The sequence below is a fragment of the Astyanax mexicanus genome, chromosome 23 (assembly GCF_023375975.1).
Source record: "Astyanax mexicanus isolate ESR-SI-001 chromosome 23, AstMex3_surface, whole genome shotgun sequence".
NCBI lineage: Eukaryota > Metazoa > Chordata > Actinopteri > Characiformes > Acestrorhamphidae > Astyanax > Astyanax mexicanus.
The window spans coordinates 18,021,903-18,048,011 of NC_064430.1; the positions used below are offsets into that span (position 1 = coordinate 18,021,903).

Sequence of the window (26,109 nt, forward strand, 5' to 3'; positions counted from 1 at the left end):
TCAGGGTACATCTTCAGTACATATGCCCAGGGAACATAATTGTCCCATATTCGCTTCACAGTTGTGCTTTTTGAAGTTGCAGTGCCTCAATACACTCTCTTGACTCCAAGCTTCTTATTTGATCTCTTTCTGTTTAATACTATGTCCATATATGCACCTTTTCCGTGGGAAAATGAAGGTACTAGACCTCCAGGGTCATGTTTTACCTTTTGAAGGTACATTTCTCTCTTGTTTGATCCTGTTTTCTAGGAGAAGTATTGAAGACTGAGAAAGCTATTTTTTTCCACAGTATTTAACTACCTAGTGAATGCAGATCATGCTCTGGAATGAACTGGGAGGTGAATATTTGAGTTCTGGGTGGCCATTATGTTGTTTTAGGGGCTGGAGACACCTCTGAAAAAAGGTGTGAAGACTGGGTGGTAGTGGGTGTGAAATTGTTGCAAAAAAAACGGGAAACAGAAAGAATTTATAGGGCCTGGAGGTGGTGGAGTTTAGTATATGGTCCTTCCCCTAAAATGAAGGAGGTCAGTTTCATGACTCAAGTTTCCCTCTTTCAGGAAAAACTTGTATATTTGTCATTTTTTAACTTGTGACATATTGTGAGTCTTGTGATATAATGAACGAATTAAGTTGAACTTATATAGTGCCTTTCTAGAAACCAAAGGGCGTTTAACAATTTACACACTGGTGAGAAGCAGCAGTCAATAGTGCACAGCTTACTCTCAACCGGAAACAACCGTCCACCTGGAGAACTTTACACATATACACCAGATCGGGAACCCAAGACCCCAGTGCTAGGAGGCGAACGTGCTAACCACTAAGCAACCGTGCCGCCGATGTGAATCGGACAGTTGTTTTTAGAAATTCCCTGGTAAACTGACCAATAGAAATGCTCCAAAATGACTTGAAAGTAATTCTATATATGTTTTCTTCCATTAAGTTAAGATGCTTTTTCCTTCTCCTGACAATTTTTCATTTGGGAGAAACAAGGTTTCTGCTTTGACCAAAAATAAGTGATAATCGAAGGAGAGCTTTATAAAATAAAAAAATGCAGGAACTTTGCAGGTCCTGGACATGTTATCTGATGATACCCTGACTGACATGCCAAATATCATGGGATACAATACCAACCCTAACTGTCCCATGACATTTGGCATGTCAGTCAGGGTATCAAATAAAATGTCCCAATAACCTGCAGAATCAGTTTGTGGATATGGACAGTTGCTTGTCTGCACGCATGGACAGTTTGAGTCAGATGTTGCCAGTCACGATCACTAGCACCCACTGCACTGTAACACTATGGGTGGTAATACTGTATTAGCTTTCTATGAAATTTTCCCTCTACACGTGTGACACTGTGGATGGAGGAATGTTGAGTGTTCTGGCACTCAGGCACTCTGAACTTCAGAAATGAAATATTTCATCCATATGGTCAGTGTTCAACCTCACTCATAAATTAACACCTCACAACTTATACAGGTGGGGATGTTCCCTGGTCTGAGGTGCCCTCAGGTAACACTTCATGATAAAGTTACATACTGTTATCCCATGCTTTGCATTATCGGCATGTCAGTGAAGTTTTGTGGCCAATTCTCTTTATCTAAACTTTACATTTTTCAAACTCCTTTAAATATTTAAAATCTTTGAATCAAGAATCTCTTCAGACATCTCAGGCCAAAGAACTTAAGGCCTGAAACTCCCCGAACAAACTTTCACTTAATGAAACACAGAGGAAGCGGCCACTCGTGGCACTTTAATGACCCTCTTCTCTGCTCTGTTCTGTTGGTCATTGAATCGGAACTGCTCTGGCTTATTTCCCACGGTGATAAGAAGTCTGCTGGACCTTTTTAAAAGATTTGATCATGGTGGCAAAAGCTCTATAAATGATTTCAGAGCATTGCTTTCTATATATGTACATGTAAGGGTCACTGAAAGCATCACTTAAAGTTAAAAAAGGCAGACTTGCTGTCACTTTGTGAAGAACTAATGGATGTGTGGTATGAAAAGAGACAGGAAAATGGATGGCAAATGCCACTTTCTGTTAAGGTTCCACTCAGGAAACACTGGCAGTCTATTTCTTTTGGACTGACATTGACTGTCAGCTGACTGGTCATTTTGATGATTGAGCATTTTTAATGGAAATTTCAGGCATAAAGCAGTTATAACATGGGGTAAGTGTATTGAGTAGGTAAAGTAATCTTATTTTTTTAAATCAACAAAAGTGAAAATGGCCCACCCTGGAAATACCATGCAGAAATATATATTTGTTCATTATTGGCAACTGGCTGCCATATTATGCAATATACAGTATCACAGTTTATTGAAAAATGTCACTTTACTGTAGAATGCAAACATTTTGGCACTCCTACATTCAACATTTTATTTCTACTCTTTATTTACAGAAATCTATAAGGTACTAGAGACTCAGACTTGAGTAAAAGTACGAAACTGTGTGACTTGAATAGAAATTGGAGTGTTCTTTAAGCTTTTATGAAACATATCAGACCTGCTAAAATGTTTATAAACATTTCCTAACCTTTAAAAAACACTTTTATTGTGGTAATTTTCGCATCATTTTAGCACTCCTATTAAAAATTCTGTTACTCTAAATAGATAAGTGAATAAAAGATAAATGGTTCTCCAAAAGACATGAAGATGAAATATTATATTTCATTTATAATTTATCTTTTATTAAGATATATAATATGTCACATATAATTATAATATGTATTATATGATTTGTAGTATCTCATAAAATGATCAGGATGTGTTATTAAATATTAGGGAAACTTTTTATGGGTCAGTTTTCCAGGATTGAGGGATTAAGCCTTGTTGTGATTGTATTTTACCTTCAATGGAATTATGTCTTTGAAAATAGATGTAAAAACTAGATAAACATAAAGAAACAAAAGGTTTGGAGGACATGGACTTTTTGATTTGTATTTAGAAAAATAATGATTGTAAAATGAAGTTCAGGAGCCAATTTTATCATTTTAATTATGAATTACTTTTTGACATGAGAATATTTACTTTACTTTAGATTTACTATATATAATTTCTATTACAATTACAAATATCATTTTCAGTAATGTTCCTTTTCAATCATAAAAGCTTTTTATGTAATGCTTGAATAGAAATCCTCACGATTTAGTGGTATGATGTCAGGCAGACAATTATACCAATATATAGACAATTTTGTTTTAAATCTGGACCTGTACTGAAGGATTTGAACCCCCATAGGTCAAACCCACTCTACTAAACCTTAACCACTCTCTGTATTCCTGTAAACACACAGTCTGTTCTTATCATTACCATGTTGACTTTACCTCTCCGACATTCAGCTGATAGTAGAAAGAAGGAATAAATGCATCCAGACATATCAGAGTTTGTCGTAATCTTTACTTTTCTTTATCAGTTGATGACACATTTCCTGATCGCTATACAGTAATGATGATGTGATGTCGAGTCGCACCCTGCATACAGTGTTTATATAAGTGATTAGTAAGAGTTGAGGTCAGGAGGTCTTATTAAAAGTCATTTATAGTCTTCTAATGGAGATAAAATGGATAGAAAATTGTTTTTAAGACACATCCCTTCTCATTCCATGCTCGTTTTCTTTATTATTTTCTACATTGTAAATAAAATAAATATTGAAGACATCAAAACTATATTCTTATATGCTTTATAGATTCTAAATAAAAATAGTGTCATTTTGAGCATTTACTTGCAGAAAATGAGAAATGGCTGAAATAACTAAAAAAGATGCAGAGCTTTCAGACCTCAAATAATGTAAATAAAACAAATTCATATTTATAAAGATTTAACAGTTCCAAAAACAGGATTTGGAAAAATTACCCTGGTTTTTAGTCACATTTTTCCTGCATCTTGCCATCTTCTCCTCCACCAGTCTTACACACTGCTTTTGGATAACTTTATGCCACTCCTGTTGCAAAAAATTCAAGCAGTTCAGCTTGGTTTGATAATCGTTCTTCTTGATTATATTATATAACCCCATATTTTAAATACATTTAATGTGTATTACAACTGTATCACAATATATACATATATAGTATATTAGGAATATTTTAAGAGTTGATGTTAACACTCCTAGTATACTTCGTTGGGTATAAAAATATATTTTAATAAACTATAATACAATTTTTAGGGTGTTACAGATTTATTATTATTCTTTTTTTTTGTTATGTGAAAGTTACTTGATACACTACTTTAGTACTTTAAGTGAACTCCTTTAACAGCTGTTTTTAACACACTTTGCTAAAAATGTACTTGGAATAGTATTTGGAAATAAGTATTTTAGAAGTATATTGAATTACATCAAACTAAAAGTGTACTTTATAGTAGTCTACTTATTTAAAATTCACTGTATTGTACTTTAAAAAAAAAAGTATAATCAAAGTTTACTTTCAAACATTTGATGAAAGCATAATATTAATGTACTTTTAATATATTTTAGGTGGGTACATACTGTAAATCTGTTAGTATATTGACAGCATACTTAGATATTTCTCAATATGTTTTAAGCACAATTAAGTATATATATATTTTTTTCACCAGGGTATTGTAAAACCTTAAAAAAAGTAATTTTGGGTATGCATTTGGGGAATGCCTCTACAGCCTTTTTTATTCTTGATGTACTGCAGATGTCTCAAATTGTACAAGTATTAAGCCCATCGTTCTTGGCCAAAAAATGCATTTCAGCACATTTACTTTCAATATAATGCAAATGGCATTGAAACATATTGATTGTACCACATGTCGTTTTGGACTCACTTATGGAAGAACATAGGGTCAAGTCACTTGTGCATCTAAGAGTTAACCTTCAGAACCATGCTAAAATCTGGCAGCCAGTCCAGAGGTTATTCCTGCCTTTCACCAAAGGATTCTGGGTAGGCTCTGAACCCACCGTGAACCAGGACAGGAAGGAGGTGATAAGAAAATGGGTGGATAGAAGGATAACCCCAACACAGGCGGCACATAGCACGTAGTGCAGCAGCATGTCGTGTGTGTGCTGCACAGCTAGATCCAGAGCCTGGGGCTGCAAGTTTGATCCTTGCTCTCTTGATCCATCACTGTCTGTGAGGAATTTGCTGTGCTGTCTCTGTGACTGAGTGGATTTCCTGCAGGTACCCTTATTTTCCTCCCACTGCCCACATGAGAGGGAATCTGGCCATGCTAAATTGCCCTTAGGTGTGAGGACTGGGGGACCTGATGGGCTGTTGCTCTGTCCAGGGGGTATTCCTGCCTCATGCACAGCGTTTCTGGGTAGATTCCTGATCCACCACAACTTTGCCTGACTGGGAAGAAGCAGATAAGAAGATGGATGGATATATGGATTGATGGATGGAGGATTAACTCTCATACTGTATGTGAATTGTGACAAAGGCAAAAGCAGGCCTACTTAATATTATACTGCAATACATGATAAATGAAAAGAAGAGAGATAAAAAGAAACATCTAGAAACATCTGATTTCTAAGCTGTATTTTTTTACTGCAGTTATAAGTATATTATAAATACAGTACTACTTTATATCTTATATCTATACATTTTTGCATTTTTTTTTTACATTTTGTCATCTTAAGTTCCATTCTGAATTGCCCAATAGAAATTTTTCAAAATGTCTAAAAATAAAATATTTTTACATCAACCTTTATTAAATTGAAAGTTAAAAAGAATTTTTAATTTCTGTGTAATTTACATTGTGCACATACAGCTCCAGAGACCACTTAAAAAATATATATATAGTTATCCAAAAGCAGTGTGTAAGACTGGTGGAGGAGAACATGCCAAGATGCATAAAACTATGATTAAAATCCAGGGTTACTGATTTCTGAACACTTAAAACTTAGATAGATAGATAGATAGATAGATAGATAGATAGATAGATAGATAGATAGATATTTTATTTATCCCGAAGGAAATTCAGGAATGTGAACTTGTTTTCTTTGCATTATTTACCATTTGAAAGCACTGTACCTTTTTCTTATTTTGACCATTTTTCATTTTCTGACAATATTTTTATTTATAATTTGGGAGAAATGTTGTTTGTAGTTTATAGAATTAAAAAAAAGTTCATTTTACTCATATATATATATATATATATATATATATATATATATATATATATATATATATATATATATATATATATATATATATATATATAAATAAATAGCAAAATCAGATAAACTGATTGAGAAACTGAAGTGGTCTCTAATTTTTTTCAAGAGCTGTATATTATTGGTCATACACATACAGTCTATGGTCATACATCACACGAAGAGGATGAGAAGAGGAAAGGGGCGGAGCCATAGTGTCGCTCATAGCGCAGTGATTGGCTGGCAAGCCTCCAATACAAGGAAAGCCCACAAAGTCTACAGAGCAGAGCTCAGTAGTAGTAGCGGTGTTGTCTGAAGCACAGCGATTGGCTGGAAAACCACCAGTGAAATACCTGAATCACAGGAGGTGGGCAGGGCCACTGGGCAGCGACGGCGCTGGAAGCGCAGTGATTGGCTGGTGGACCGGGTATATAAGGCGCCGGCCCACGCGCTTGTGCGCAAGTTTGGAGTTGAGTTTGGAGTGAGTGCCGGTCGGAGCTCGGTCTGTGTTAGTTCTGTTTTACTGCTGGTTGTGTGAGGAAACCGCTGGAGGTCGATTCTCCGCTCCGCTTTCGCCTCTCAGACTCTCCCCGCTACAGTGTCCTGATGAAGGAGAGGAGGTCCTGCCAGAAGCTCCCGCTGCAGCCCGGAATGGAGCCCAGTCCCAGTGTGAAGTGTAAGATAGTGGTGGTGGGGGACAGCCAGTGCGGGAAGACCGCATTACTGCACGTTTTCGCCAAGGACTGTTTCCCTGAGGTAGGAGCGAGTTTACTTTTAGTCACGACTAACTTGGATAAATAACTGACTAACAACTAGCTTAAATTCTTATTTACCATTTTATACAGGCAGAGACTTAAAGTTTTTACCTCATAGTTGAGCTCCGTTAACCCAGAAGAGCCCAACCCCATTTAAAAATGAAATAGTTAAGTTGCTAAATTAATTACAGTTAAATACAGTTCTGGAGAAAAATAAGAGACCACTTCTGAATCAGTTTCTCTGGTTTTGCTATTTAAAGGTATATTTTTGAGTAAAATCAACATTGTTGTTTTATTCTATAAACTACGGACAACAATTCTCCCAAATTCCAAATAAAAATATTGTCATTTAGAGCATTTATTTATTTATTTGCAGAAATAAAGATTTATTAACAAAAAGAACAAAAAGGACCTTTCAGTCCGCAGATAATGCAAAGAAAACAAGTTCATAAGTTTTATAAGTTCAGAAATCAATAATTGGTGGAATAACCCTGGGTTTTAATCAGTTTTATGCATTTTGGCATGTTCTCGTCCACCAGTCTTACACACTGCCTTTGGATAAGTTTGTCACTCCTGGTGCAAAAATTCAAGCAGTTCAGCTTGGTTTGATTGCTTTTAATCATCTGTGTTTCTCTTGATTATGTTTTTAATTTGGTAAAATATTAATTTGTTCCAGAGCTGTATTTTAACCCTATATGACATGAATATTTTAATTTTTTTATTTGGAGGATTTTTTTTTTATATTTTAATGTCCATGACAAAAGCTCTCCAATTCACCAAAAACATGTTTTCTTTTAATGCAATTGGATGCAAGCAAGTAATGATAGTATATATTTTTATTCATAAAAAATGCCTAATGTTGCCCTCAGGCACCAAATAAAAACAGTGTTTTATTAAATCACTAATTGCTTTGGTTTCTCAAAGTACTGTTCCACCTCCAGGAGAAATATTACCCCACTTCTGTCCCTGGTTTTAGTGTTCAGTGACTTGTCCTGTCTTGTCTTGTCTTGTCTTGTCTTGTCTTGTCTTATCTTGTCTGGATGTTTATGTAAAACAATAAATAAATATTATAAAAATAAATGCTTTGAAGAAGTTGACATGTCTTGTAAAGGGACTGTGACACATCTGCCACCATGGGCTCTTTAGGGTTAACCTAGTATGTGTCTAGCTAACTAGCTTCTAGGGTAAATTCAGGGTGTTTGGGACTATTTTAGTATTTGTGAAATTAAAATGGGCATTAAAACTAGTCCTAGTCTGTCTGTTTCTGCAAAACCTAAAATGAGAATCTATGTTGGCTTATTTTGTTTGTGTGGTTCCACAGCTAAAGCTCAGGTCTTAAACTAATTGGCTTTATACAAGAATTTAAACACTGTGAGCTGAATTAGCTAGATGTTTTGTCATCTCCTGATCACCCTTAATTCACCATATTATTAATATTCCACTTTATTAGAGAACTTTCACTAAAATTGCTATTTTGTTTGTTTTGTGTAGAATTACGTCCCTACCGTGTTTGAGAATTACACAGCAAGTTTCGAGATCGACACCCAGAGAATTGAGCTCAGTCTATGGGACACATCAGGTAAGTGTTTCTTTTATTATGTTATTGATTGTCTAAAAGCTAGCCTTATGTATAAGCTACTGTTGTTTTGTAAAACTCAGTAATGCAATTCTGTTTTTGGCACTTTGGTGGTATCGGTGGTGCCGTTTTAGGATAAAACAGCTTGTGTGTGTGTGTGTGTGTGTCTATGTTGAATGATGGCTGTTTACCTGTAGCTCTGTTGATCCTGTCTGGACATGAGTGAGTGTAGGATATGTAAACAGTTGAGCTAGCAGTAATGGGGAAGTCAAAGTTTGTCCAGTTTGTTTATTAGCCAATCCATTAATCAGTCCTCTCCTAACCCTGATATGGGCTTCCAGTGTGAGGTGTACTAATGTCAGTCACTACCCAGCCAGGCCAGCAGCAAGAACAGTTGATCCTCCTCACTTACACACACCCATTGTGCCAACACGTATTTCACACTGCACCCCTCCCTGCAAACACTGAGAGCACACTTTGCTGATGACACACTCATTTGGGAGTGTGATGAGGAGAATGAGCTCATGCCATCTTTCTGGAATTAATGCAGCTAAAACTCTTCTTTGCTGCTCCACCTTTTTAAAAGCTGCAGAGTAATGATATAAGCACCTCTGACCCATTTTATGTGAATCTATGTGTAGTAGGATTCAGGTTTCTGGGCAAGTCCACCTTCTGTAGTTAAGGGAGTTGTTTTTTGGGGGTGAAAAAGTTCCCTGAAACAGATCCCTCAGTCCTCTAGACTCTTGACCAGTTAACATTCCTGAGCTTAGCAATGCTGGTGGCCTGTCTTATCATCCACACTGATCTTCAGCCAGATCTTGAGTATTTTGGGGTAGAGGAAAGGAATCCTACATATGGAGAGATGGCTAGCAGGGATTGTATAGCACTGTGTTATCAGAATAGTATCTGTATTAGCTGATAATTGCAGATAAATTTGCAGATAGATTTATTTTATTTGTAACTAATAATTGATGAGCCTTTTATTAATAGAACTTTTGCTTTGACATTGTTAGTCTATGAAACATAGTTATGCCCTCATAATACCCTCAAGATGGGTAGGTAGATGATTATGCTGAAATAGAAAGATGCTATATCTCCCAAATTCCAAATTAAAATGTTGTCATTTAGAACATTTATTAGCAGGAAATGAGAAATACCTTAAAGCTTTCAGACCTCAAATAATGCAAAGAAAATAAGTAAATTTTTAAGAGTTTAGATATCAAGATTTGGTGGAATAACCCAGGTTTTTAATCAGTTTTCATGCGCATTCACATGTTCTCCTCCACCAGTCTTACACACTGCTTTTGGATAAATGTATGCCACTCCTGGTGCAAAAATTCAAGCAGTTCAGCTTGGATTGATAGCTTGTGATCATCCATCTACCTTTTGATTATATTCCAGAGGTTTTCAATTTAGTAAAATCAAGGAAAAACATCATTATGTGGTCTCTTATTTTATTTTATTTTTTTAGTGCATATGTATGTGTATATACATTCCAAATCCATATCACAATATGCATGTGCAGTAGTCACGTTGCAGCAGGAGAGACATTGTCTTGTGTAATATCAAATTGCACTCCAACTTCCTGTAGTGATTTAACTTTTAAATGTATTTGAAAACAAAATATTGCAATGTCTTTTTTTCATTATTGTGTAGCCCTAATATAGATTGACAAATACTGTGTTAATTTTAGTTACAGCACCCATACATGCCATACAGTTACAGTTTAAAAAGGCACAACGAGAATCAAGTGTGCTGTAAATGGGCATAGCTTGGTATACTTTTTTTTTTTATGGTAGCTTGCTGTACTATTTTCTATTGTCCATAAATGTTGCACTGTCACTATGTACAAAAGATTATTTGTAAAACATGTATCCACTTAACCAGCCTAGCTCATTAGAGCTAAAACATTTCTTAGAAATCTGCAGATTATGTTGTGTATTGATCCAAACTGTATCCATCATTAAAGCTATTATTGTTTGTTTTGCCCCAGATATTGAGCTGGCCTTTCAGTTCCGTCCATTTAATCCAAATTGCCAGTCTTAGCGCATTTTGCGGCCACGAATGGCACGCTTGGTATTTTAGAAAGGATGTGATTAAAATTCCGAGTATGACTTGGCTGAGAACTTTGAACTGAGTGAGAGAGTAAGAGACCGAGGGAGCGAGGCAGAGTGAAAAGAGAAATAGTTTAGAGAGAGAGATAAGTGGAAGATAGCATCTCTGAACAGTGCACCTTCTGTGTTCACCACAGAGGTCTTGTTGGGCATAATAAATCTCTGAGAAGACGGGCTGATTCAGTCTTGTGGTGTTTAGTGGATGCCTTTACACGCTGATTAGAGATCATATGTTGCCAATTGATGAGCTTACCCTAGACTAGTGTGGGCAGCTGTTTCTCGGGAAAGGCATTAGTTAGTGTGATGGTAGTGAATTGGAGATATTTTCCAAGATATATATTTTAAGATGCTTTGACTAGTACTCTGATGTCAGATTTCCAAGGTTATAAGGAGAAAAACAGCATAATTTGAGCCGTCACTGTGCAATTTTCTGGTACCATTTACTCCAATTCATGCATGCCTGCTTTGCTCCGGCTCTCTCCTATTCATGTTCCAGGTCTCTCTCTCTCTTTTTTTTTCTCTCTTTTTCTCGCTCTCTTTCTGTCCCTGTCTGTTTATTCAAAATACAGTAGATTAGTATCTCCGCTAGTTGCGTAGTTGGCTGCTCGCCCTCCTGGTCTCTTCTTTGTGTAGCTAGAGAATGAACAGCTGCTTCTCCACAACCCCCCACTCTGACCACAGCACCAACTCCTATCGCTACCCACCACTCAAGACGAGCAGTCGCAACCTTTTCCACTGCTCAGCTGGCCAATTGTGACCCTTTGTGCCAGTCTAAAAGCCAATCCTGACCCTTTCCACCAGTCAGCTGCTCAGTCATTCACAAGCCTGTCGGGAGCACCTCGTGAAAGTCCTCCATTTGTCTCGTGGTTTCAGGTTTATGTGACTTGAAACTTTGTGGAACAAGTGGCATCTTCTGAAATGTCCACACTGTGAATATTTAATGATGTCCTGTTGTAAATATTGACTTCAGACCTGTGTAGTTAGTGATGCCTGTAAATCTCTAGCATTGAATGAATGTATATATTTTTTTATAGCACTTCAGAGGATATACGTCTCAGGAGACCCCATCTGAAACAAGAGCCTGCCATCAGAAGCTTGGCTAGAATGTGTGAGGCTATAAGGCTATTCCCTTAAGGCCCTAACAGCCATTCCTTCGTTCCCAGACCTTCAGACCTCCTGTGTTCTTTCAGGTCTCTTCAAGAGCCTTATTGATGACAGACCCCCACCTCCACCCCATACAGTCAGAAAGACCAGGGGCTTCACTTCCAGGCTTTAAAGACTCTCTATCCACCACTCAGCACTAATCAATAGATAGTTCCCCACCCCCCAGTCCCCTAACACTCATGCACACCGCTGGCCCTCATCCTAGGGTGCCTTTTGTCTCAGTGTTATCTGTGGGGTAGATAATGTGCTCAGACCAACAGCATAGTCCTCATTAAGGCTTCCCCCTGTACTGTTAAACTCAGCCATTTGCCCCCCATTGCACACTGCCTACACTGCTGTGCTTGGTGACAAATGTGCTCTCTTTTTTTTTTTTGACTGCCTGGCTCTTAACAATGGCTTTGTTTGGCCTGTTGCCTTTTAGGGGATCGTCTTTGGGAGGAAATCTTTTTTGTGGTTTGAATGGGGATTTAATTAACTCTTTGATCATGATGATGGCACCACAGGACCTGTACTGAAGTCAAATTGCCCAGTGTAAACTGGTTCTGGTGCCTTTTATCAAGGGACGAGGTATGAAGGGTAGGACTGCAACGATTCGTTGAATTTTAGGGCTGCAACGATTAGTCTATATAATCGTAAATGTTGATTATTTAAAATTGTCGACTACAAGTTTCATTCTCGACTAATACCTATATATATCTTCCTACACTTAACTCCAAAAGTGTCTAAACACAACAGATTGCAAATTTACTCACTAAACATCAGTACTCTCCATATTTAAACAACATCTAGACATTTAAAGGCATTTTAAATCTCATGATCAGCTGTTTTTAGCGTTTTTTTTTTTTTAAGATTGAGGACATGGTAGAAATTATCGTTGACTAATCGACTGTTTGAAAAAATAATAATCAGATTAGTCTCCTATCAAAAATAACCATTAGTTGCAGCCCTACTAAATTTGTTGACTACAAATTTCATTGTAGACAATTTATTAAATTGTAACAGTACCACATTACGCAAAGTGCCGGGGACAGAAGCGCAATGGGAGATGGGTAAATTAGGTATGGCTCACTCAAACAGTTTACACTTAACTTGGTCTGTGTCTCTCCAAAAGTGCCCATAAAAACAACATTTTAAATGCCTTTTCAATCTCATGTTTATCGTTCTATCGTTTTTAAAGATTATGACTGGCATAGATAAGAAGAGGCTCTGTTTCTTATTAGAAAAAAGGGTGTTTTTCGATTTAATAGAAGCTTCGATTTATTTTCAATACTTCAGTGAATCCTGTATAAAGGAACTTTATGGACTTTCTGGTTTGGTCCCCAAATTCCTCAATCGTCTTGTGGTTAGGACCTCTTAAATGAAATGGCTCAGTCTCAGGTCAGACTCTCGGCTCTGCTCGCATGGTAGTTCTGTTCCTGGCTTCCCTGGCGCAGGAGCTATTGTGGCGCAGATCCTGTGTCGGAGCTGAGCGAATTGGACCCGCATGCCTCGCATTCCACAGACGAAAGGTTACCGTCGCCACTCCACAAAGCACCCATTGTGGATTGGACGCTAGAACGAGGAGGTGGGTGGGGGAGAGATTGTGTGAGCGCCTATTTTTGCTGGGAGCATTTCTTACCTTGTTAGCCTGAACGGAAATCAAATCAGAGAGGCTTTTGCATGAACACATGGTCTTCCAGCAAGGCTCTCTCTTTCTCTCTCCTCTTTTTGATGTTTGAATGTGTGAATTTTCTTCAGTCGCGTGACCTTGTTTCATTATCGGCACAGTGGAAGCTTAGAAGACCTACACGACGTGTTCATACTGAGCAGCGAATTGAGGCTGTGTTCTCAGGATGTAGTCAGTCTAACATGGGTTTGGAAAGTAATTCAATTTTAGTGTTTTTTAGGATGGAAAATGTTTCAAATGTTCCAAACCCAAACCCCACATTGTGTTAAGAACTGTGTTCTGAGCTTTATAACTGAGGAGAGGACCAGAGTGAACCATGAACATATCAAACAGCAGAACTTACTCTATCTAACCAGCACAGTGCTATCATTTCTATTCTTTTAGTCTTCAGGTCAGATTGTATTAATAAAAAAAGATATATAAATTCCGCTCATATTTCTATCCCATATTTGAGTGGCCTAGGATCTTGTTGTGATTATTAGACAAATAAAGGTACATCAGACTATCAAAGTGGGCCTGTAATTCTCTAAGATTCAGTGTTTACAGTATCCGTCACAGGCTGATGTTAATTTTAGGATGTTCCCCTGTCTTCACTGCATTTAGATTGAGATTTGATGGTAGCCATAATGCTTATTCACTGAAAGCACTCATACCAGGAGGGAAAAAAATAATAAAACACTGCCCACCCACACTTAACTGATTGGCTGACTCCTACTTTTTTGAATAGAACAGGCCAATGAGAACCCTCTCTTTTTTGCACCATTGCTATCCTCTCCAATTCTTTTCCACATATATCTGACTTACCTCACCCACGTGTCCACACGTTCTCTTAGATCCCCCATGGGCCACTCGTTCTAGATTCGGGGAGATTTTTGGGACTTTTGGGAGACTTGACAAGCCTGGTGTGTTGTCATGTGGTAGCTTGTAAACTGTACATATCGATATCGGAATTGTATCCTATAATATAATTAAGTGGTACAGTAATTAAGATATACATGGGTTGGACAATGAAACTAAAACACCTGTCGTTTTAGTGTGGCAGATTTCATGGCTAAATTAGAGCAGCCTGGTGGCCAATCTTCATTAATTGCACATTGCACCAGTAAGAGCAGAGTGTGAAGGTTCTATTAGCAGGGTAAGAGCACAGTTTTGCTCAAAATATTGCAATGCACACAACATTATGGGTGACACACCAGAGTTCAACAGAGGGCAAATTTTTGGTGCACGTCTTGCTGGCGCATCTGTGACAAAGACAGCAAGTCTTTGTGATGCATCAAGAGCCACGGTATCCAGGGTAATGTCAGCATACCGCCAAGAAGGACGAACCACATCCAACAGGATTAACTGTGGACGCAAGAGGAAGCTGTCTGAAAGGGATGTCCTGGATTGTATCCAAAAAACATAAAACCACGGCTGATCAAATCACGGCAGAATTCAATGTGCACCTCAGCTCTCCTGTTTCCACTAGAACTGTCCATCACCACAATAAATTATTGTGGTCTAAAACCAGGTGTTTCAGTTTCATTGTCCAACCCCTGTAAAGTATGTGTTATAATTGGCCATATCGTGCAGCTCTACTGTAGAACAAGCTAACCACAAAGTGCCAAGAATGTGTCCCTAGATCTGCTCTAATACCCTCAATTGTGGAGTAAGAGCACAGCTGAAGGACTTGAATGATGAATGTTCTTTCTACAAACATGTGGTGTGGACACACACACACACACACACACACACACAGTCTTCTGTATGGATCTACCAAATGAGTGGCATGAAGTGCAACACTGTAGGGTGTCAGTTGTCACAGGTGGATGGAGCCATATTTGGCTATATATACATTATTGTAAACACACACACTCATGCGCGCACACACTTAGAGCAGCTGGCCATTCCACAGGCAGAAGAATGAGAGCGAGAGGGCGAGAAGGGTTGCATGTGTGAGCAAGATGGAGAGAAATGTGTGTGCATGTCAACGGAAGGACATGCCCTGAGGCTAACTGCAACATAAGTTAATGTGGTACTGCAGTGAGGGCTTTGAGCTGAGGGATTTCCTACACACTCGCAAGAGGCTTGGAGGTCACGTCCTTCACCATATACATACATATACAGTACATATATTACAGACCTACACAATGTTAGCATGTTAATACATTCATATACTGTACATTCGTGTGAGTATAAAAACATGTATATACATCTCTACAGGCCTATTATGCTTGCCAGTCAAAGCATATGTAGATTTAGATCGGAGGAAGTACAGCTCTCTGCACACTTGGTTATAGTGATTGGTAACACTAAAATAAGAGCCACAAATAACAGTACCAATTAGGGGTGGGAGATTATGGCACTTAAATAATATCACAATATTTCATGGTATTTTTGCAATAACAATACTCTTGGCGATATGAGAACACTGAATTAAAAAAAATATTTCAAGAATACACTACTGCAAAAAAATAATAATAATAAAAATAAAATTATTAGTGCATATAATATATGGCGCATCCCTAACTGAGAATTTTCGTTGGATTTGTAAGAAAAGTCAATGATCCAGAATGAACTGTAATAATACTAATAATACCCCCTTATATATATCCCATATATCCAGGAATGAAGTAAAATAAATGATGCTGGACAGATATAATCTGTCTGTAGTAGATATATAATGAAAATGAGAACAGTGTGAATTTTTCTTTTGCTAAAAACAGCAAAAAACTTTGTACCCTGGTATGATAAATAGGGGTGGGATATGATGATTAAGTTCTTTTAACTGTTGTAAACTCACTGTAAATTTGCTGTAGGTATTCAATTTTCAGACTGCATTTAATGCCAGTGGGAAAACACATGCTAACTTTAGGTTAACGGAGAGCTAGCTAACATTAGCTCTAAACTACCTAACATAGTAACATTAGCAGAGTTATCTAGCTACGTTACTGGGGAGAGAGTGAAGGTTAGCGGAGAGCTAGCTAACATGCTAACATAACATTTATGAGTTAGCAACATTACCAGGGAGAGAACTAAGGTTCGCGTAGAGCTAGCTAACATTAACATTAGCAGCGAGTTATCTAGCTACATTACTGGGGAGAGAATTAAGGTTTCCTTCGGGCTAGCTAACATTAGCGGTGATGTTGATAACATAGTAACGTTAGCATCGATTTAGCTACATTAAGTTTTGATTTCCAAAAATACAACAAATTATTCTCTACCAAAGAAAATATGACTACATTTTTGGGTCTTAAATTATATTTATTGCAATCTAAAAAGGTTTTAAAAAGCATTGAATTTGACTTTAAAAATGAATAACCCTGCTGTAGGCCAACTCTTATTTATAAACTAAAATAAATGGAATCTGTGTCGTAATATTTGGCACAACCCATGAGAAGGCAACTCTGGGAATGACAAAATTCTACAAACCAATCAGGGTCAAGTATAAAGAGATGCAGGGCATATATTGTTGATTATGAAGACAGGATTTAGCAGCATTAATTAAACTGCAGTGTGAAACCAAAACTACCTGGACTTTGGACTCTGCTCCAAACTTTCAGTAGAGAAAACCCTTTATCCTCAGAGAACAACCCAAAAACTGAACTGTTTTTATATGTTTTCTGAATCCAGTTATTATTGACACTGAGAGACTCTTATCTCCGGTTGTGGTTTAGCTGAGATTATAATGGTTTACTGTAGGAATGTGTGGGTAAAAAAAAACATTGGCTCCACCTGTTTTTTTTTTTTTTTGTTTTTTTCTCTTCACTCCACATTGTGCTATTATCTCTTGGCACTGTGAACAATCATTTTCTCTAGTGGTCTAGTGGTTAACCCCTCAGACTCCCCTTTCTCTGGCTTTATCTTTGTCTGTGTGTTCCTCTCTCTCACTCTATCACTCTGTCAGATACACTCCCTCCTTGTTCCTCTTTTATTTTAAGTATTTTAAGTGTGCATGTGTGAGAAGGATGATGAACATGGATTTTTTTTTATTTTGTTTTGCTTTGATTTGTTTACGTCTTGTCTTCTCTCCTCATGCCTGGAGTATATTGCCAGTTGGTTGAGGTTGAGGTGGTGGGAGCCCCCTCCCCTCACTGTGTGTATGTAATATTCTGATTCAGAGCAGACCTCCCACGAGTCACGTTAGACTATGAAAAACAAAATTCTCCAGATTCTTGGCTGAGAGGTCACTTTACATGTGGGAAGCAGTGAGTGTTTCTAAACTCTCTTGAATCACACTTCTTCTTTTTTTCTCTCTTTTCTTTCTTTTTCTCTCTTTCTCTGGCTCTCTCTCTGTGAATATTCTATCTATTCGGACCCCCAAGGTCCTTTTACTGCTGCTTTTAAAACCCACACCATAGGAATTTTAATGTTGTGCAAATGCTAAATAAATTTAGCCTCTAATAGTTTTCACAGCTCCTCACGTTACAACCGTGAAAATAAGCCTGGGGGTTATTCAGTGGTCGTTTCATGGAACATGGCATGTAAACCTGCACCTGCTCTGGTGATGCTGTCCCCTAGCAATGCAGTGCAGTTCCAGTATTGAAATTCTCAGATGACGGTATATAAAATGAGTGTATATGTATACTTGTATTGGAAAACATTTCACAGGGAGTTCTCTGTAATCAGATATCTGCTTCAGTGCACATATGTGTTTTAAATGTAATAACAAGCACTCTTGGGCTTTTCTGACTAGGCTGTTCTCTCTGTGTTCCAGGTTCCCCTTACTATGACAATGTACGGCCACTCTCCTACCCAGACTCTGATGCTGTGATCATCTGCTTTGACATCAGCCGCCCAGAGACCCTGGACAGCGTGCTCAAAAAGGTATACAATGTTTTCAACTTGTGTAGTCATTTAGGATGTAGGTCTGAAAAAAAATCACCTTTTTCATCCGGTGTACCTTATGTATGAATTTTACCAGGTTCTAAGGGGAGGCGGGGGGGGATGTTGCGTTTGTTAGGCAGAACATCTTGTACATAAACCCAAATCAAACCAGCTCAAGTTTCTTACACAGAGTTCTGAAAGTTTAAAAAGAATACCTTCTCTGGTACTTGTTGACATGTCCAACGAAGGACTTTCTTTGTGTGGGTCAGATTTACATATCCTCTCTCTGGCTGTTTGACAGAGATTAGGTGTCCTCTATTGAATGGAGAGCAGTTTGATTGGGAGCTATTTGGAACAGTACATACCTGCAGAGTCATGGCAGCAGACAACACAAAAGATTTGCCTTTGGTACATTCAATAAGCATTCAATACCATATTAAACCAATGATTGTGGTCTGTTGAATGTGCTGTGTAGGGTGGAATTACAGTAATGAATGGCCGTTGGTATGGATGTCCTCTTTTGGCAGGTCTCAGGTCAGCTCTGCATTGTTCTCTGCTGCCTAAAAGTCATGTTAAGGGTAGGGGAAAAAACACTGATCTCAGGTCAGAATGCCAGGACACCTTCCACGTCAAGCTCAGGGGACTTTCGGGTCCCTCGGAGGGACATGCCAGTGCTAAAGATCATGAGAAAGAGCAAAGAGGGTGCTCATGTTCCGGAGCGAACAATCGTCTGTGTGTCGCGGTGAACCGGATCCTGGCAAACACAGCAAAGGGCTATGTCTCCACACTGCATTATCCAAGATTAAACCCTCCGGTTTAAATACACACACTCATACACACACACACACACACACACACACATACAACACAGCTTAGTCTTTGTTCTGCAGGAGTAAGGAATGTAGATCACCTCTAGCATCAAGAAACAATGAAGGGGGAAACTGATAGATAGACTCGACAACAGAAGAGGGATTTAACATGAGAACTGTCACATGTAGGGGTTAAAAAAAGAGAGATAGTAAAGGATGGGAAGAAGATGGGACCTGAAGAGATAATGAAACTCATCTAATCTTTCAGTTCTTTTAGAGGAAATTGATGTTTGTTTTGTTCTTTTGTGCCAGTGGAAAGGAGAGATCCAAGAATTCTGCCCCAACACCAAGATGCTGCTCGTCGGCTGCAAGTCGGACCTGAGAACAGACCTCACAACTTTAGTGGAGCTGTCCAATCACAGGCAGACACCGGTGTCATATGATCAGGTGAGGATCAGCCACTGGACCATGCTTTGATTGTTTAACTCAGCTGATGATTATGAAAGTGACAGAGCTCTTCAAATAGCACTTACTCTCATAACACCTCTAACAAACGAACTACTACTAACCTCATTCCCTTCTTCCCCTCTTTTCCACCTATATCCTTCTATGTCTAAATTTTGACTAAATTATGACTAAATTTTTCACTGAGTTCAGTTATGGCTTCCCGCTTGTGAAAAAGGGGAGGGGAAGTAAACAAATGTGTTCCGGTGTGCTATGATTGGTTGGTATAGATATTTATAGTGTGCTTTGGCTAAACACAAAACTGATTTAGCAGCTAGAATGTGCTTAACGATCCAGCGATTGTTTTTTTTTTTTGTGATTGAGTATCGTAAAAACGCTCTAGTCCTTCACAATCTGTTATTGCCATATCGTGCACATCCCTACTTGGAATACATAGTATACATTACAACCCAGAGTGGACAATGCAGAAATCACACCCATGTTCAGTGTAGGGGATGCCACACCAGCACCCAATATCCTGCAGGTCAGAGCAGTATTCTTAAGCTTCCATAAAACATGGCAAATGTGATGGTTATGTGATAGTCTAATCTCTTATAACCCTTGGAAGTGTACATGTGTCAGTGTAGTTATTAACACATTGTCCTGTTTAGATAATTCCTCAAATCTGATTGGCTTTAGTTTTTTTTTTTTTTTTTTTCCTCCCCCCCTTCATGTCTCCCTCTCTTTATTAGCTGACTTGGAAGCAATTATTTATCAAATCTTTAATTACGAGCAGTTATTACTTGCTCATGCCATCTTAGCATATCTTCAAAGACATTTCAGAACTAATTATGATATGGCGAAGTCTTAGATTTACGGATTAAGATTAAATCAAAAGCTCTGATAGATTAGTCTATATAGAGTATATTAGTCTTCAATCTGGTAAATGAAACTGTAACTGAAGTGTTTGAGAGTTGGAATTAAACTGAGATTAGACACTGAGATCTAAGCGTAACTGGTAATTGCTGTCATGTTTAGATTACTTTTGCAATTTCATATCCAGGATCTTGTTATTGACAGTCTTGTTCTTGTTTTACTGTGTTTCAGGGCTCTGCAATGGCCAAGCAGATTTCGGCGCCGTACATCGAGTGTTCTGCTCTGCAGTCGGAGAACAGCGTTCGGGACATTTTCCACGTGGCGACTCTCGCATGCGTCAACAAGAACAACAAAAACATAAAGCGCAACAAATCCGCACGCTCCGCAAAGCGCATCTCGCACATGCCCAGTAGGCCAGACCTGGCTGCTGTGGCAACGGACCTACGCAAGGACAAAGCAAAGAGCTGCGTAGTTATGTGACTGACTGAATTTGAATGAAGAAAGACATTCTTGGAAGTGTGGTGGGAGAACTGAAAAGGGATGGTGTTCATATCCCTACGTTCACAGGCGCTGGGTGTACAGAGTGAGTGAGAGAAGAGAGGGAGATAAAGAAGAAGAAGAATGGAAAAAGGAAAGAGGAGAGAGGGACACTGTGCACTATAAGTCCCTAAGTTCCTCTTCTTTTCTTTCTATGTCTTTTTCTCTTGGTTTGCAATTTTGTATGCATTATTCCACTTCCTCTAGCCTGTGACAGTGCTGAGAGCCTGTGGAGGAAACTGAGGTCCTGAGGCCATGCCCTACTCACTTCCCTAATTTTTTTTTTTTTTTATTTTTTTAAGAGGAAGCAACCCTCAACCAATTATCAACCAATGAGAGGCTTTGTTTCCGGCTGCTGGAAGTGACACAGCTTCCTCTCTCTAAAGTCTCTGAAGCCTCTGAAGTCACTGAAGGGTTACAACTGTGCGTGAAGCAACCTATGGCAACCCGTGACCACAGGAAATATGAAGGAGAACTGGATTGGATGTCACAAGCAAAACATGTTCTAGTATCTCTATTTATTTAATTGTTTTCTGCATTTTTTTCTCATTTGTGAGGGAGTGAGATGGGAAACAGAAGGAGTAAGAACAGGAAAAAATATGCGGACAGGCCAGGCTTTCAGTTCTCTCTCTTTCTCTCAAATAATGTTCTGAAGAAGTGAAACTAAGAAGCCCGATCACTGGTTTTGAATCACATCCCCTTTCTGTATAACTTTTTCATGCATAGCTGCTTGTGCAGTTGTTCTTTTCTCCTAATTTTAAGGCTGAGCTCAGCTAAAATTCTGTTTCGCACCCTACGGTCACCATAGACACACTTTCTACATCAGTCTTTATTTAGTTTATGTTCCACTAGCAAAGCAAATCCCACTTCCCAACAGTTTATTATTTTTAGAACCAAAGATTTTCAGTGCTTGAGTCCTTTGAAATTAAGATGGAGGTACACTGGAGCTTGAGTGTTGTTAATGATCTTTAACAGGGTCACATGACTGGGGCTATATGATCTGTTGCATGGACTGGGTGTGGCATAAGAGAGATTTAAAGTTTAACCATAAGAAGTCTGTTATCATAAGCCCTATCTGGATGGGATTAGTTTCTCAGGTTTTCCTGGGGTAATTTTCTCTTTTATGGGAGGTCCTCTGTGATTTTTATTCCCGTCCGGAACGACCATGTATGTGTTTTTCTCAGACGTCCTCTGAGAAGATTACAGGCTGAATTATCTACTGGTTTTCACTGAACTCTGTGCTCCTCCGGTAATTTTAATAATTTTAGTAATTTTAGAGTTTTGTCACCTCACGTTTAATAAAATAGCTATTTGTCCACTGCCGCACACCATAATTACACTTTGGGCGCACGTTTCCACGGAGATCCACATAAACACAACAGTGAATGGAAATGGAGGAGCTACTGGTCGTGATGTTTTGTGAACGAGTAGAATTGTGAAATGTATGTTTTTTACAGACGTCTTCCTGAGAAACTAATCCCGTCCAGATAGGGCTATAGTGTTTGTTAATGTTGATGAACTATTAAATCAATATTACTGTTTGCATTCATTCAGTGGGTGGGCTTAATGGCGTACAGATTCAATGATTGGCTTTACATTTGCATTTCCTTGTGCCACAAGATCTGGGGTTATTATATTTATACTACAGAAAATGGGGGAGACCATATAAAATGGAGCCTGTAGGTGACAGGCTAACACTGTGGTAGTGATGTTTGAAGAGGCTGGTCAACAGGGTGTAAACACTGTGGTAGTGATATTGCATGTTATTACTTTAAAATATAGCTCTGGAAACAATGAACAGACCACTTCAATTTCTGAATCAGTTTCTCTGATTTTGCTATTTATAATACATTTTTGAGTAAAAAGAGAAATTGCTGAAATAACAAAGACGCAGAGGTTTCAGACCTCAAATAATGCAAAAAAAAAAAAACACAAGTTCATATTCATAAAGTTAAGAGTTCAGAAATCAATATTTGGTGCAATAGCCCAAGTTTTTATGCATCTTGGCATGTTCTCCTCCACCAGTCTTACACATTGATTTTGGATAACTTTATGCCTTTACTGTGGCATAGTAAACCAAATCACTTTTGGGTCTAACTGCTTTTACTGCTTTTCAACTGCTGTTGTACTGTGTGTTTTATTACGCTATGTAATTGACAGCTAACTGATGATCATCTATTGTGCAGTAATGTGTCCAGTAAGTCCATTTTCTATTCTGCCTGCTGATGTGCTTCTTGTATCTGATCAGGCATGGTCATAATAATGTTTGAAAAATAAATGTACATGCTTTATATACCCAGTCTGTGAAAGGTGGAACAGCAGGCAGAGCTCAGTCATGTGACCTCATATATGAAGGTGTTTTCTAAACTATGCATTTTAATCCCTATAAAAGAGAGAGAGCGAGAGAGAAAGAGATACAAGAAGTGAAGTGGAGTGAAGTGTTATCACAGAGGATGTCAGTGTCTGAAGGACACAGCAGTGATAACCTTGACAAACAGCAACAGTTCTCCCATAAAGAGAGGGGCTGCACTCTGCTGAAAGCTAGTGATTGGAGATGTTAGGCTGATGTGACGGTGCATACGTAGCAGGTCAGTAATTGCACTTTGAGGTCGACCTTTAACAAAAAGAAGAAAAATAAAACGGATCCATTCGTTTGTGTTCTCTTTTAGACTGAAGATTCCTTTAGGCAGTTTTCCTTTAGCCGCCAAGGACCGGTATTCACATAGGCAGTATTACCACATCTCACTTTTTTTTTTTTGTAAGTGTTAGTGCAAGAACATGTGTAGGTGATCAGGCCTGTTTCAGAGTAGCCAATCTTGATCTATTTTTTTGTTAAAATCTATTTGTGTTCTGTTTGTCACCATTAAAATAAAATATTTATTGAATTGTTCCATTTGCCCTTCTAATAAATGTAGAAATGAATTTAAAAGAACCTGTTTGTGCAGCCTGTTTCTTTCTGGCTCGTGTTGGGATGGCAAATCACTCACCAAGGATGGGAGAATTTGTGCTACAGCTGATCTATAAGATATGTATACTAGTGCATCTCAAAAAATTAGAATACCATTGAAAAGATTCTTTATTTCAGTAATTCAGTTGAAAATGTGGAACTTGTATATTTTATAGATGTATTAAACACATAATGATCTATTTTAAGTGATTTATTTCTTTTGTTGATTTATTATAGCTTACAGCCAATGTAAAACCAAAAATCGGTGTCTCAGGAAATAAGAATATTATATAAGACCAATTTTTACTATTGGCAGTGTGGGCAGTGTGCCAAGTCCTGCTGGAAAATGAAATCCGTGTCTATAAAAGTGGTCAGCAGAGGGAAGAATGAAGTTTTTTTTTTTCTCTGCTAAAATGGAAAAATTAAATTTTTCTCAAATTATTGGCTAAATCTGCTTATATATCAGTACAGCAAAACGGGAAGACAATATTAAACTGTTTTATATCACTGCCATATATTGAGAGCTGCATACTGCCCACTAGCTCCTGGGAGGAAGAGAGGGCTTTATGTGGCGAAAGGTCATGGCCCAGGTTTTAACAACCAGTAAGTTTTAATGCTACATTCTTATTTTAGATGTTTCCTTGTCTGTATTCAGAGCCGCTTGCTCTAAGATTACGCCATTCCTTTCAGTCCAACAACATGCTGATACAAGCAAATCCCTCTAAGCTGAAAGAAACACTCTGAATAACCTGAACCTTATCTACAACCTGAGGCCTCACAGTCAATCTACACACTGTTTGCCTTCCATATTAAGCTACTGTACCTTTGGTTGAATTTTAGTTACCTTGGCATACCCTGGTTGTTTGTATGCCAATTTTAAATTTGGTATTGTTAAAAAAAAGAAGAAAAATCACTGCTTTCAGTCAAATTTAAACCAAAACTTGAATAAAGAAAATACACCAGGACAGCAGCGACTATTGTTTAGATTACTAAAGAAAAACTTGTACAGGAACACATTGCCCCAAAAGTTGGGTTTAAAGAATAGCACCTACAGTACAAGTCAAACATTTGCACATACCTAAATATTCAGTTTTTTAGTATTCTGCATTGTAGATTACTACTAAACTACTAAGGTCAGTCAATCTGAAAAAATAAATCAAGAACTTGAAAGTATCCTCAAGTGCAGTTGCAAAACCAATCAAAATTGTTATGATAAAACCGGCACTCATCAGCACCACCCCAGGAAAGGAAGAGCAAGAGTTTCCTCTGTTGCACAGGATTTAACAGTACTTTGGTTTGTTTAAGACTTAAGTTACTACATGATTCCTTATGTGTTCCTTTATGATCTGGATTATTACTTCTGTATTTATTTACAATTTAAGAAAGAAACAAAATGAAAAGAAATTAACGAGAAGGTGTATCCAAACTTTTGGCTAATATGTTTTTGCTAATTATTTTTTAAAATAACAATATAAACTAATAACTAAAGTGCAAAACATAACAAAATTTTTAAGGGGAAAGGGGATTTAATTGGGGACATTATATTTTAGATTTTGATGTATTGTTTTTAGCACGGTTCAAAGCCTGTTAAACATGTTAAAACAAAAGAAAACGTCATACAGTATTGCTCTAATTGTGTGCAATTATTTGTAATTAATTTGGCAGGAAGTATACACATACATAACACATACAGTAGTCATTAAAATTATATTGTAATATCTTTGAATAAATAAAAAATAGTTTCCCACAGAGTTGTATAAACCACACCCAAAGGTCTGCGTACAAGCTCTGATGCAAACATACAAAAATAGCCAACAGAGTGGAGTGTGTGTGTACACTGAAGACAATATGTGTGTTTGTGTGTGTGTGTGTGTGTGTGTGTGTGTGTGTGTGTGTGAGAGAGAGAGAGGGTTGTGGGCCTTTCTGTCTTTGTCTCGGTTTCCTCTCAGTTTCCTGACAGTGACACACAGGAGTTTGGTGGAAACACTGCTAAGGCATTAGACTGGAACACACACTAATGCTGTTTCCCTGTAACATGTAGCAGGAAACCAGTCATACTCATACATTAATCTTGTGTGTTTGTCTGTTTGTTTGTTGGTATGACAGTAAGATCATGCTTCTCTGTCTTTCGGTATGAGTTTATGCTGTGTATATCTACAGGGATTGGACAATGAAACTGAAACACCTGTCATTTTAGTGTGGGAGGTTTCATGGCTAAATTGGAGCAGCCTGGTGGCCAATCTTCATTAATTGCACAATATTGCACCAGTAAGAGCAGAGTGTGAAGGTTAAATTAG

General features: G+C 38.0%; 1 protein-coding gene across 1 annotated transcript; it reads left to right on the forward strand.

Annotated features, from left to right (window-relative positions):
* The first annotated feature begins 6,576 nt into the window (after window positions 1-6,576).
* Window positions 6,577-23,797, forward strand: rnd3a (Rho family GTPase 3a). The gene is made up of 5 exons (XM_007257066.4): window positions 6,577-6,874; window positions 8,365-8,452; window positions 18,090-18,199; window positions 19,321-19,455; window positions 20,560-23,797. The coding sequence occupies exons 1-5, from the start codon at window positions 6,725-6,727 to the stop codon at window positions 20,806-20,808; spliced, it is 732 nt and encodes a 243-aa protein (XP_007257128.2). The 5' UTR covers window positions 6,577-6,724; the 3' UTR covers window positions 20,809-23,797.
* The last annotated feature ends 2,312 nt before the right edge of the window (window positions 23,798-26,109 follow it).